The sequence below is a fragment of the Leptopilina boulardi genome, unplaced genomic scaffold, assembly GCF_019393585.1.
Source record: "Leptopilina boulardi isolate dan_hultmark-lab unplaced genomic scaffold, ZJU_Lbou_2.1 LbouV2_210, whole genome shotgun sequence".
Lineage (NCBI taxonomy): Eukaryota > Metazoa > Arthropoda > Insecta > Hymenoptera > Figitidae > Leptopilina > Leptopilina boulardi.
The window spans coordinates 1,199,714-1,212,412 of NW_026137764.1; the positions used below are offsets into that span (position 1 = coordinate 1,199,714).

General features: G+C 27.5%; 2 protein-coding genes across 3 annotated transcripts; one reads left to right on the top strand and one right to left on the bottom strand.

Moving 5' to 3' along the window:
- Positions 1-848: 848 nt before the first annotated feature.
- On the top strand, positions 849-7,352 carry LOC127278653 (RNA-binding protein spenito). Of its 2 annotated transcripts, none has more exons than XM_051300455.1 (2): positions 849-1,159; positions 3,004-7,352. In XM_051300455.1, the coding sequence occupies exons 1-2, from the start codon at positions 1,035-1,037 to the stop codon at positions 5,243-5,245; spliced, it is 2,367 nt and encodes a 788-aa protein (XP_051156412.1). In that variant the 5' UTR covers positions 849-1,034; the 3' UTR covers positions 5,246-7,352. The 2 variants fall into 2 exon arrangements, with proteins under 2 accessions (XP_051156412.1, XP_051156413.1); XM_051300456.1 differs by having other exon boundaries at positions 3,019-7,352.
- Positions 7,353-8,952: 1,600 nt separating this feature from the next.
- On the bottom strand, positions 8,953-12,558 carry LOC127278660 (eukaryotic translation initiation factor 3 subunit J). The gene is made up of 6 exons (XM_051300472.1): positions 12,379-12,558; positions 12,208-12,293; positions 11,519-11,632; positions 11,282-11,420; positions 9,921-10,082; positions 8,953-9,832 (listed from the first exon to the last, which is right to left on the bottom strand). The coding sequence occupies exons 1-6, from the start codon at positions 12,392-12,394 to the stop codon at positions 9,636-9,638; spliced, it is 714 nt and encodes a 237-aa protein (XP_051156429.1). The 5' UTR covers positions 12,395-12,558; the 3' UTR covers positions 8,953-9,635.
- Positions 12,559-12,699: the final 141 nt, after the last annotated feature.

Here is a 12,699-nt window from a genome sequence, read left to right on the forward strand (position 1 = left end):
GCCACTTACATTATTTTCAACTCTTTACAAACAATGTTTTAATATTAAAAAACCGCTGCCAAGTTAAGGTATGAATTTTTTGTGTTCATATCATGAATACTTTGCTTCCTCATGGAGATTTTTTGTGACCAATTTATGATAACTTATTTAGTATTATAATAATTTTAGAAAGATGTTAAGTTGTATTTTTTTGGCGTTTGCAGAGATAAATTCTTAACATCAGTAATATTTTATGATAAAAGGTTCAATAATAGGTTAATTGATTCGTTTTTAAATATTCTCCAAGTTGTTCATAATAATTTTGAAGTTACATAAAGATTTTTTAATAAATAATGAAAAAAAGGCAGGTTTTTCAAAATTTTGCAATTTCAAAATGTTAATAACTCTGAATAAAATAACAACAGTAAGATATTAGCTAATAGGTCAAAAAATGCGTCTTGAAAAACTTAAAAAATTAAAGAAAAATATTCATAGGTGTCCTAACATTTTTTTAAAGTTATGAGCAAAAAACAATTTAAAAAAAAAATTTTAATGAAAAAATAGTTTTAATCTTTATTAATATAGCTCAAAAATTTCGGTATTACAATATGTCATGAAATAACATTTCGTTTATTTTCATACCATTTATTTTACTATCGACGTATTTACTAAAAAAAAATTAAAAAATTTTGTATCACTTTCAACGTATTAATTATTTATTTAAAATAAAAAATTTAGTATTTAATAAAATTATCTGCAAATATGTAATTTTAAAAATAGAGGTAATTTAAAAGTTGTCCACAAATGCACCAATGAACAGAATACGTCCACAACCGGAAGTGATGTGAATGAGGCCTAAAAACAAAACCGGAAGAAGAAGTGTCAAAGTCAAGCAAAGCTGCGCCATTTTCTTGGTGAAAGAAAGATCTAACTAAAAAAGGGCGTTTTTTATTTGTGGGGCGTATAATTGTTTCTCATTTTTTTGATATTAAAAGAAGTGTGTTTATTTTAAGCCGCTGTTCGACGTTCGATCTCAATATACATAGTCAGCGTTGATGATTGGGATTCCACGGGACGACCGGCATAAGATCACGGTTAAAATACGCAATACCATGAAAAGAAGTACAAGTCGTGATTCACCGCCGACTCGCGTCAAACGGAGCAGATCTTCAATCGGACGGTATGCTGGAATACGTACAGAATTTTCTATTGTTTAATGATCATATGACGTTTATGAATCTAATATTAATTGAGTGTAACAAGTTCAAAACTGGCTTTCATTATCTTACGTTAACGCATATATACAATGCAATGGCGTTGCTTTTAGTTCTGTGTATAAAATTGATGATAAATTCCTGGAATTAGTGTTCTTATTTTTGCATTAAATTTTTTTTTTTTTTTATTTGTGTATCAATTCTCATCAATTGTGAATGCATGTTAACAATTGCCTAAAAGTGTATTATCTAATGTGCAATAAAATTTTCATTTTCAGTTCTCAATTAAAATTCCAAATTAAATGCAAAATATTTACAACTATTTTTTGTAGTGATTTCATAAATAGCAAGTTTCTATAATTGTAAATTTGTTTTCTAATTTTATTTCAAATATGATAACAAAATTGTGCGTGATAAAAGATTATGTGAGCTTAGTTTGATGCAGTGTTTTTATTGCTTATGTGATATATAGTGAGTAATTATGCTAATTACAAATATTGTGCAAGATTCCAAAGTCTTTTGTGGTGATTCAATTAAATCGTAAACTTTAAAGTTGTTTTGGTGCATGAAGAATTAAATAGCCCTATTCCAGATTTAATTTCAACAGCGGATGTTCTTCAAAAAAAAAAAAAAAGAAAGAAAGAAAGAAAAAAATAAGGAAAAGTATTACAATTTTAATTTAGGTCCACTGTAAAAAGTCTGACTTGAAATTATACTGGAAATTAGTACATATCATTTGTAGTGTACACTAAAAAAAAGAAGATTTTGGCTAATTTACAGTTTCGACTTGTAAATTTACTGTAATAGTACCTTTTTAAATATGTAAATACTCGACATTTAAAGATGTACTATTACAGATTTGTGTACATTTACAAGTCGAAACAGAATCAATCAAAATCTTTTTTTAGTGTATAGTTTTACCCCAAAATTTGTAATATTTATTTCTTTTTTCTTATAAAACATTCTTATAACAACTTAGAAAAAATTAGCATTAAATTTTTAAAAATGATAAAATTTTACATTACGTACTGTGATTTTATATTAGATTTTTTACAGCGGATATTTTTGGTTTATAAATTCTTTGTGTGATCTTAGTAATTACTTTATTAAATTATTCTTTTTTTATCATTAGTATTCCATTTTGTTGTATTAATATTTTATTTATATTCTGCTTTAATTGAATTGAAACAAAAAACAAATTAAAATTACTTTTATTCACAAAAATGTAATTAATTTTCTATTCTAATGAAATTTTTTATAAATAAACATTATACAAATAAAGGTTGATTATTGCTATATAAATATTCACAATGATAATAATATTTTATTTATCAGATTAAAATAAGATATTTTTAATTGAGTCAGTTGGTACACAATTTTTTTTTATATATAAATCAATAAAATCTCGAATGTTTTTCCCAAATTGTGGGAAAAATTTTCAATAATTAAATAAATTTAAAAAAAGATTATTTTGCTTCTGCAATGATTGACCCATTTAAAAGAAAAGAAAATATATTGTCAATTTCTTCATATTATGTAATATAAATCTCTAATTTTATTTATAATAATTTTAATTAATTTCATCTTTTCCGTTGTTTGTATTTGAATGTTTATAAATGAAAAACGCAATGTCATAAATAAATAATTTATCAACAAAAAAAAAAAAAATAAATAAACCAAAGTCACTTCCTTTGTAGCTATAAATGCAAATGAAGAAAAATATTTGCTCATAATAATATTGAATTGTATACTTTTTTCTGTTGATAAATTATTGAATTTCTTTTTGATGAATTAATGTTCTATCTTCCAGATATGATGATTCCAGTGACGAGAGAATATCACCGGACAGAATGAGACGTCGTAGCCGTGGTGCAAGAAGTCCCTCACCTTCAGGTCGAGCAACATCTCATGCCCGTTACATTGAGTCAGGAACACATCGTGAGGAATATCAACGTACACCCCGTGAAATACCACCAGAGAGACATTACTACAAGGTTCTATGTGTGAGTTCAATTCATCCTAAAGCCAGTGACGAAATGATTAAAGACACACTTTATCGTGAATATAAAAAGTTTGGCGAATTTTCAATTAGAATAACCCACGAATTGGACGAGCGTGTTGCATACGTGTGCTTTCGCAATCATGAGGATGCTCGTGACGCTAAATATGCAAAACCACGCGTCATTATTTATGATAAACTTGCAATTGTTGATGCCGCATACGAGCGTCCTGACGCTTATCGTCGTCCCCGTTCAATAACGCCTCCCGATTATGATCGTTATTACGCGAGATCACCAGCTCCCACCGATAGACATCGTCCAATTGAAAGATATGATCGCGTTTATGGACCGCCTGTGGGAATTCCACCTCATCGGGAGATGAGACGCGAAACACTTCCACCTCCTCATCATGATTTTATACGACCACCAATGCATCATGGTCCACCGCATGTACATCCTGGTGGACCACCACATCATTATGGACCACCGCGTCACATGATGGTACGACATCCCGTACATGGCTTTGAACGTGTTGAAAATAAAAAGGATAAATTTCCAAATTATCTTCATCATGTATCGCCTGAGGACGATCCATTGGCAACGAGAACATTATTTGCTGGTAATCTTGAGATAAATATCACCGAAGAGGAACTTCGACGAATTTTCAATAAATATGGAATTGTCGATGATATTGATATTAAACGTCCACCACCTGGAACTGGTAATGCATATGCTTTCGTTAGATTTCAAACACTTGACATGGCGCACAGATGTAAAGTTGAACTCTCTGGTCAGTATATTGGTAAATTTCAATGTAAAATTGGTTATGGTAAGGCAACGCCAACGACACGAATTTGGGTTGGTGGACTTGGTCCATGGACATCAGTGCCGCAACTTGAACGTGAATTTGATCGATTCGGTGCTATTAAAAAAATTGATTATATCAAGGGTGACAATAATGCTTATATTCTTTATGATTCTATTGACGCGGCACAAGCGGCTGTAAAGGAGATGCGTGGATTTCCCCTCGGTGGGCCTGATCGAAGATTGCGAGTTGATTTTGCTGATGTTACGCCAGGTTATGGATTTAAACCGAGAATGTATCCGGAGGATGGTGGTGAATTTAGATCACGACCAGCTGATTATGAATCACCTTATGATCCCTATCCAACTGAAGGTGAATTTGGATATAGTGGACGTGGTTTTCGTGGTGGTAGAGGATCTGGACCGTGGCACGAGAGACGCGGTGGCGGACGTGGTGGATATCGTGGCAGCTATCCAGAGGGTTATGTTCGCGATGATGCTGAATGGAACAGTAACAATAGACGTGGGGGTGGAGCTGGTGCTGGTGGTGGTGGCGGCGGCGGTGGCGGAGTTGGTGGCGGTGAAACTGAATACGATGGTCGTGGAATTAGAAGATCCGTTTCACGTGAACCTGGTGTTGATCGATCGAGATCAAGATCACCGAGACGACGACCAATTGATTCAGACTCGGATACAGAATTGGCAAGATCGGGAATGTTGTCATCGTCACGAACATTACCTGATGTTGCGAGAAAATCAATAGCCGTTTGGCAAGGAGCATTAATTTTGAAGAACTCTCTTTTCCCGGCTAAATTCCATTTGACTGATGGTGACACGGAAATTATTGATTCACTAATGAAGGACGAGGAAGGAAAGCACATGCTGAGAATTACGCAGAGATTACGCTTGGACCAACCAAAATTGGATGATGTCTCGAAGAGAATACAAACATCGAGTTCGCATGCCATCTTTTTAGGATTAGCGGGATCAAGTTCCGCGGTTACAAACGACGATGCTAATGTACAAACGAGGCCATTGCGTAATTTAGTTTCTTATTTAAAGCAAAAAGAGGCTGCGGGTGTGATATCACTTCTAAATAAAGATACCGAAGGTACAGGTGTTCTTTACGCATTTCCACCATGCGCTTTTTCAACTGAACTTCTAAAGCGTACATGTCCCAGTTTGAGTGAGGAGGGACTTAAAGAGGATCATTTGGTAATAGTGGTCGTGAAGGGAGGTAGCGCCTAGATTCTTTCTTTCTTTCTATTATATTTTCAGTATTTACTGAAGATTTGTTTTTCTTTTTTTTTACAATACTTTATCATTAAAGTAAAATGCGATTTTCAAATTAGAAGTGTACCAAAGTCCTTGTTTAGAGGCAATTAAAAACATCATTTATTATATTATATTGAAACAGAAAACTTTATTCACATTTTTTCTTTAGTTTATTTTTCAAAGATTTTGGTACTAAACGTAAATTGTTTACCCTTAAAAAGTTAAAATGGAGCAAAAGAAAATTTGCTTCGTTTACTGTTACAGTATTGATATAAGAGAATAGACAATGAAAAATAATTATGTAACCTTGAAATTCATGAAGGAATTTAGAAATCTATGTTTTATAGATTCAGACATTATTTAAGTGTAATTTTTATTTTTTTTTGCAATTGATTCAATGATTGTTTTACATGTAAAATATTTTATTTTTCTCATTAATTTTTTTTATAATAATTAATTATTTTTACTTTGCTTTTTTATACAAAAGTTTTTATATTTATTATTAAATGAAATTAATTTATTCATTGTAACATTAAAATACTTTTCTTTCAATCAAATAGTGTATACTATAATGAAAACATTTTAAATTTATCAAAATTGATAAAAAAAAAAAAATATTTAAAGTCTTGATATCAAGTTTATTAAATTTATTCAACTATTTTGTTAAATTTGTGAAATTTCATATTAAATTAAAAATAAGCTTAAAGAATTTTTTTAATATTGTAAATTAATATTAAATTGTAATAATGTAAAATTTACACAAATTTGGTATATTTAATTTTTTTTTTTTTATTATTATTTAATAAAGTCGTTCATAGAATGTTAGAAATGTTGATTTAAATTATTTAAATGTATCTTTAAAAAAATTAAAATTTGTTTAATGAATTTATTAAACATTACAGGCAAATGACCTTTAAATATTTTTTTTCATAAAGTTATCACTTAAAAAAGAAAAGTTACAAACTTTTGTTTTCATTTTTCATTATTCTATTTTCTTAATTAATATTTAATCTAATTATTGAAATTTAATATTAAGATTATTATTACAAAAGAAAAAACGTAAAAGGAAGAAGAAATGTCTCGCAAAAGTTTTCAGCAATATTAATTACACTATACAAATGATTTTCGCATTATTTTGATATTTCATTTTATCAAGGGCACAATATTAGACAAATTGCTTTTGTCTCAAAAGTTAGATAAAGGAAATGCGATTTTAAATGAAATGTACAGTTCATTATTGTTCGACTTCACTGTATAATCTTCCAATTGTAATCTTCGACTAATTATTAATTGAAAGTCGCATTATGTAATTTTAAAGTTTGATTTAATATTTCATATATATAGATATATATATACATATATTATATGAACTACGATTAAAAATACTTTTTTATGTTTTAAGAATAGATAATGCAACTTATAAATTTCACGTTAGATGGTCTGCGATCTTCGGCATTCTGGAGCAAAAAGAAAGAAAAAATGTCACAAAATATGAACATTAAGTTGGCTTTTGCAACGAGACACAGAAATGTACGACGATTATATTTAATTTTTATAATTTAGAAATTAAGTCTTTCGTGTCTATTAATTAAGTGCCAAGTGTCTTATTTGCTTGTGAGCTAAATAGTGAAGATAGTGAAAAAGGAATTTATGGAGAAAAAAAATTGAAATTGGAACAAAGTATTTCGGTATGGTTAAGAAAATTTTTTTTTTTATAAAAATGAACTTTATATGCAACAAATATTATATAATTTGAAAAATTATTTTTGTGAATGCGACGTCTCAGTTTGTTAATAAGTGCGGACACATTTTTTTTTTTAAAGGACAGTGTTTGGTGGTCTTTATTTGAAAATGTGTATAGTGATGATGTAAAAAAAAAAGTGATGTGTTCTCGCCTTCGAGGATGCTGGGGTGAAAAACTGATTTCCGGAACGTATAACGATAATCGCTCCGGAGATTGGAAGAAAAATGAGAAAAAAAAAAAAAAATTCCCTTTGCAACCTCGGTGGCGATCAAAAGGTGCAGTGGCTCAGTGTAGCTGGTGTTTAAACAAAAAATAGATGCCGTTATGCAGACAAAATCGACAAATGGTTTAATTTCTTCATATCTCCGATGATGTCTACCTATGAATTCAAATTCTTAAGTTTCCACAATCACAGTGTTTTTGTTCCCGTGTCTGTGTTTTTTTTATCAGTTATTGATAGCCTCAGATTTTTCAAATTTTTCCTTAACAGAAAATTCTAAATAAATCGTTAAAAAAATACGAAGAATACACAAATTTTTAAATAAAAGAAAAATTGTTTTTTTATTTTTAGAATAAAATTTTTAAAGCGTTTACATTTTCTAGTGGAGTTTACAAAAAAAAAATAGTGATTTAATACAATTTCTATAATAAAAATATTTCAAAATCCATTTAAAAAATAATAAATAGATACTTTCAATAATTATGACAATATAATACCTATTATAAAATTCATTGATTGTAAATAGTAATTATGTAAAATAGTTAATGAAAGGAAAAATTTGAAAAAAAAAAATTGTTGGCTGTTGAAAAGAGAATTGAGAGTTCAACGAAAATTGAAATGGGTGAAGTTCTGGTTTCCAAGTTCAGTGAATAAAAACTGAAAAATTAAAAAACACTTGAAAAAAATTTATGCAGAAAGTTTTTAATCAACGAATTTAAAATTTTTAACAAGTCATTTAGATTCAAAAAAAAAAAAATATATATATATATATCAAAATTAGTGGTGCTGTGAATAGTTTGTTTTTTTAACTAGAGAAATATTTTTGAGACAATAAAGTTTCTTTTTTATTTTTTTAATTATGTGTCTGTGATAGTTTAAAAGTTATTTTCTTTGACATTAAAAAAAAGAAAAACTCTAAAAGTCTAGCTTTGTGATAAAAAAAAAAAAGTATATTTTTATATGTGACTAGTGATTATGTGCCTTGTGAATTTTCATTGGCAAGATAAGCAAAAAAAATAAAAGAATAATAAAAGCAAGTGTTTCTGTTAGGTTTTTCTTTTTTTGATATGAACAAATATAAAAGAAATGTTGACTATTATCAGAACTTCTTTGTTGCTTGTTGAAGTTAGTCAATTTCTTTGGTTTCAAAATCCTTCTGGTTTATTTCAACAAATTCATCGATGATTCGTCGAGCTTAAAATAAGAAGGAAGGTAAGTTTTAATTTAAATTTTTTTTCAGATGCAGTGAAAATTTAATGAATCATTTTAGGAGATTTAATTCATGAAGAACATTCATGTATTTGCAAGATTAAATAAACAAACAAGTACTTTACTAAAGTTTCTTATTGTAGGGACCCTATTATAAGTTAAAAAATTAGCATCTCATTTATTGAAAAAAAAATTAAAACTTAAAATTAATTTCAAATATTTGAATTAAAAATTATTTTTTAAGTTTAAAATAATAAAAAATATTTTAGAAAATAGCAAATTACTATATTTATTCATATTAATAAAAAAAGAAAATAAATAAAATTTATTGAACTCATAAATACTTGTCTTTAAATCATTTTATTTTAGGTATTATTCAATTTTTAATTTTATGAAAATAATAATTTGAATACTAGGTATAAGTTTTTTTTTATTTTTAATCTAAAGTAAATTACAAAACTGAATTATATTTTAAAAAGAGAAATTGTGGAGAAATAAAAACTGAAATTTATCTTTACAATCAACCTTTATTTAGGAATATACTCTTTAAAACCAATTTACATCCACACCTGTCATACTTGTGTGTGTGTGTACGCGAGCATTTATATACATATGTTTGTAGGTAAAATGTTAAATTGAGTACATAATTATTTTCTTATAATTTTTATTACACAACAATTGTTATCGTTGAAGACCTGATAATGAGAAACAAATCGATCATCATACGAGCAGAAAAAATAAATGACTTCTGCATATTTTGCAAATGTAAGTTTTAAAGCACTGTGATGTAAAGTTGAATCTATCCTCGTATTTAATTCGAGTTACAATTGAAATCTTAATTCCACAAACATTGTGTAAAGAAGATTTTTTTTTTAATATTTGTTAAATTCGTATAATTTCATTAAAAAAAAAAAATTATCATTACAGTTTTTTTCTTTTTGTAAAAAGTTCTGAATCGCCTTCAAAAGTAAATTTAAAAATTAGAAACCAATTGTTTTTACATTTGATTCTTTTAACATTCTCAATTGTTAAATTTATTATTGATCTAATTTTAAAAAAATAATAATAATAAGCACATACAAATTCTGCTATGAGAATATGTTGTCAACAATGTGGTATGAGAACGAATAATTTTCAAAATTTGTTTTTTCTTGGCGACTAGATGAGACGACGTGAAAAATAGTGTGTCGCTACATAAAATCACCATAATCATTATCATAACTATAATCATCATATTCATTCATAATGGTATTTTCACCTTCAATTCTCAATTTCGCTTTTCCCTTTCCTTTGTTTTTCTTTGCTTTATCACCTTTTTCTAATTTCGCTTTTTCCAATGCCAAATTGTCAATTAACGTTTTCACCTTTCGCAACGATGTGCTCGACACTAAGAGAAAAAAGAAGGAAAATGTTTACTTACAAAAAAATAATTTTTTTTTTTAAAGAATCATTTAAAAAAATTTTTGTTTACTTACTTAAAACAGCAATATTTTTTATTAATTCTTCTGAAAATGCTGGGAACTCTGTGTGTTTGTTGAATTGATTGATTTTGAGCATAAGTGCCTCGCCAAATTGTTCAAATTCTTCTTTAGTGTCAGGATTCATGGTATCCAGACTCTTGATAGAATCCGTGACGCCTTAAATACAATGTTTACTTATTTAATATTTCAAAACAATATTTTCGAATAAAAAATCCACTTCAATAATAATAATAATAATAATGTTTTTAAATTAAAATGAAATAAAACAAAATTGAATCTAAAATTTTTATTTCCAATATAATTTGAATCATTGAATTTTTTTTCTCTTTTTTATGAATTAGCCGAAAAGAAATTATAATAGTACAAGTTTTCTTCTTAGAATGGATTGTTTTTGTTTCATTTTTGCAAATTAAATTCAGGAACAGTACAGGAGATTTATGAACGAATGCAAGGTTTCGTGCAAAAACTAATTTGAACACAATAATTTGCATGAAATAGCAATTTTTATTAATATACAATAACATCGGTGAATTTGATTGTGATAATTCGATAAAAATGAACACACTCGCATACTTATTCTATATCTCTAGTACAGTTCCTGGCAATGTGTAAATTATCTTTTTTTTCTTTTCGCGATTAAAATCTACTTGTTCTAATTAAATGCATTGTTTCTAATGTTTTAAATACAAAATACTTATTTTAAATATATCTGAATTGTCAATCGTATATTAATACTGCAAAAATTTACTTATTTAATGACAAAATAAATAATTATATATCTAAGATGTTGCCAAGTTCCACGACCAAAGATTAATTTCATATAAATCTCTATATTATTATTTATTTTTTTAATAAAAAAAAAAAAAAAAAAAGGAATTGCATGGACGTATCCTGTTGTCTTAAAATTATTCTATCGATTTCAAAATTGGTATTAAATATAAAACATAAAAAAAGAATTAAATAAAAATATTTTCCAATAAAATATAATTTTAAATTAAATTTTCAATTTTGAAACTTTTTTTTTCACGAAAATTTCAAAATTAAGTTTCAAAATTTTAGTCTAATTCTCTTAAAAAATTTGTTCATTATTAATTATACTTTTATTTTTACGTAAGTGCTATAATGACGAACACTAACAATGTGATAAAAAGTTTGTCTTTCTTTTTCCTCCAAGAAAATAAGAGGACTATAATAATTTTTCTCTAGAGAAAAAAAATTGCAATTAAATCTGCTTTAATAAAAGCAAAAGCTTCTTGTTAATCAGAAGAAAACTAACAGTAATGAGTGAATGATTGGCTACTTCTTTTCAGATTTTGGAATTTTACGAGAACTAAAGTCTACAAGATTTGACAAACCGAAAGTCTCCATTGCTAATCGTAAGTCTGCTTCTTCCTGTAACCTTTGCCGCCTCAACATTTCTGCTCTTTTCTCCTCGGGAGTTAAGGTCTCTTCCTTTTCCTTAACTTTCTTTTCAAGTTCCTCGCGTGCTTTTTTCTAAACAAATTCATTAAATTTAATTTTTTGTTTTCTTATCTAAATTCTCGAAAATTTTTTAATTTTGAATTTAATGTAAAATTTTAGATTATACGAACCTCGCGTTCTTCAATTTTATCAGCTAAAGTTTTCTTAGGTTTACTTTTAGCCTTTGGAACTTCAGGTGCTTTCTCTACATCTTTCTTTTCTTCCTCGACATCCTCCCAACTATCCTGTTTATTAATATTTCAACTTTATGTAAAATTAAATTCATAGACGAAAAAACGATCTATGACAATTTATTAACTTTCGTAAAGGAAAATGTAAGTATGTTTATAAATTATTTTTAAATTACAATCTTTTAAAATTCTTTAAAAAAAAAACTTCAACATTTTTATTGCTTTTCAAATTCTCAAAAACTTGTACATTTAACATTTCATCAATATTAAAATCTTTAATTATTTAATAAAACATTTAAACTGTCCGAAATAAAATTAACGAATATAAATTATTTTACTCGTTTCTATTGATAAATTTCTAAAAATTTTGAATTTTATTTTTTCATATATCTAAATCAAATTAATTATTACATATAAGAGTCTGCTTTACAAATGTCAAAGTATGTTACAATTTTTTCAAAGCAATACAATATTTCTCAATTCCTATTACATCTGGAATTTGGATCACACATAATGATCTGGAAATTTCTGACATTTTGGAAAGCGACCATGTGGCATCAACAGGTTAGGCTCAAAATGAAAAAAAAATTTATTACATCAATTTGTCAAATAATATGAAAAATTCTTACCTTAACTTCTTCTTCTTCATCCTCGCCTTCCCATTTGTTCGATCTAATAGCGAGGTCGATTCTGTTAGCCTCATAATGATCAGCATCTGTAATGACACAAAGAGAAGCGAGGTTTTTCATACACGATCTTTAATTGACGAAAACGAAAATTTAAAGAATAAATTTACTTACCCCATTCTTCGTCCATAATTGTATTTTTGACACGATAAACTTCAAAGTTCGAATAAAATCATATATAAAAGAAATTTATGAACAGATTGCTAATTTTTCCACAATCAGGAAATATAGGTTTTCACATTCACGGCCCCCAGACTTTTACGTCCCTATACAATCGTATAGATTTATATCTGTGTGTGTAAGTGGCTTTGTAACAAACTTTTGTATGTACACACATACACGTATCTTTAAAAAAAGTCACGTTCACATGAAAAAATTGTCTTAATTTGCCATTTGCCAACAGTTGAAATTTGTTTTTGTAACAGCCAATCAAAT

Coding starts and splice junctions, on each gene's coding strand:
- LOC127278653 (XM_051300455.1), top strand. CDS start 1,035: ATGATTGGGATTCCACGGGACGACCGGCATAAGATCACGGTTAAAATA. Junction 1,160..3,003: donor AGCAGATCTTCAATCGGACG/GTATGCTGGAAT, acceptor TCTATCTTCCAG/ATATGATGATTCCAGTGACG.
- LOC127278660 (XM_051300472.1), bottom strand. Junction 11,421..11,518: donor ATAAAATTGAAGAACGCGAG/GTTCGTATAATC, acceptor GAATTTGTTTAG/AAAAAAGCACGCGAGGAACT. Junction 9,833..9,920: donor AAAAAATATTGCTGTTTTAA/GTAAGTAAACAA, acceptor TTTTTCTCTTAG/TGTCGAGCACATCGTTGCGA.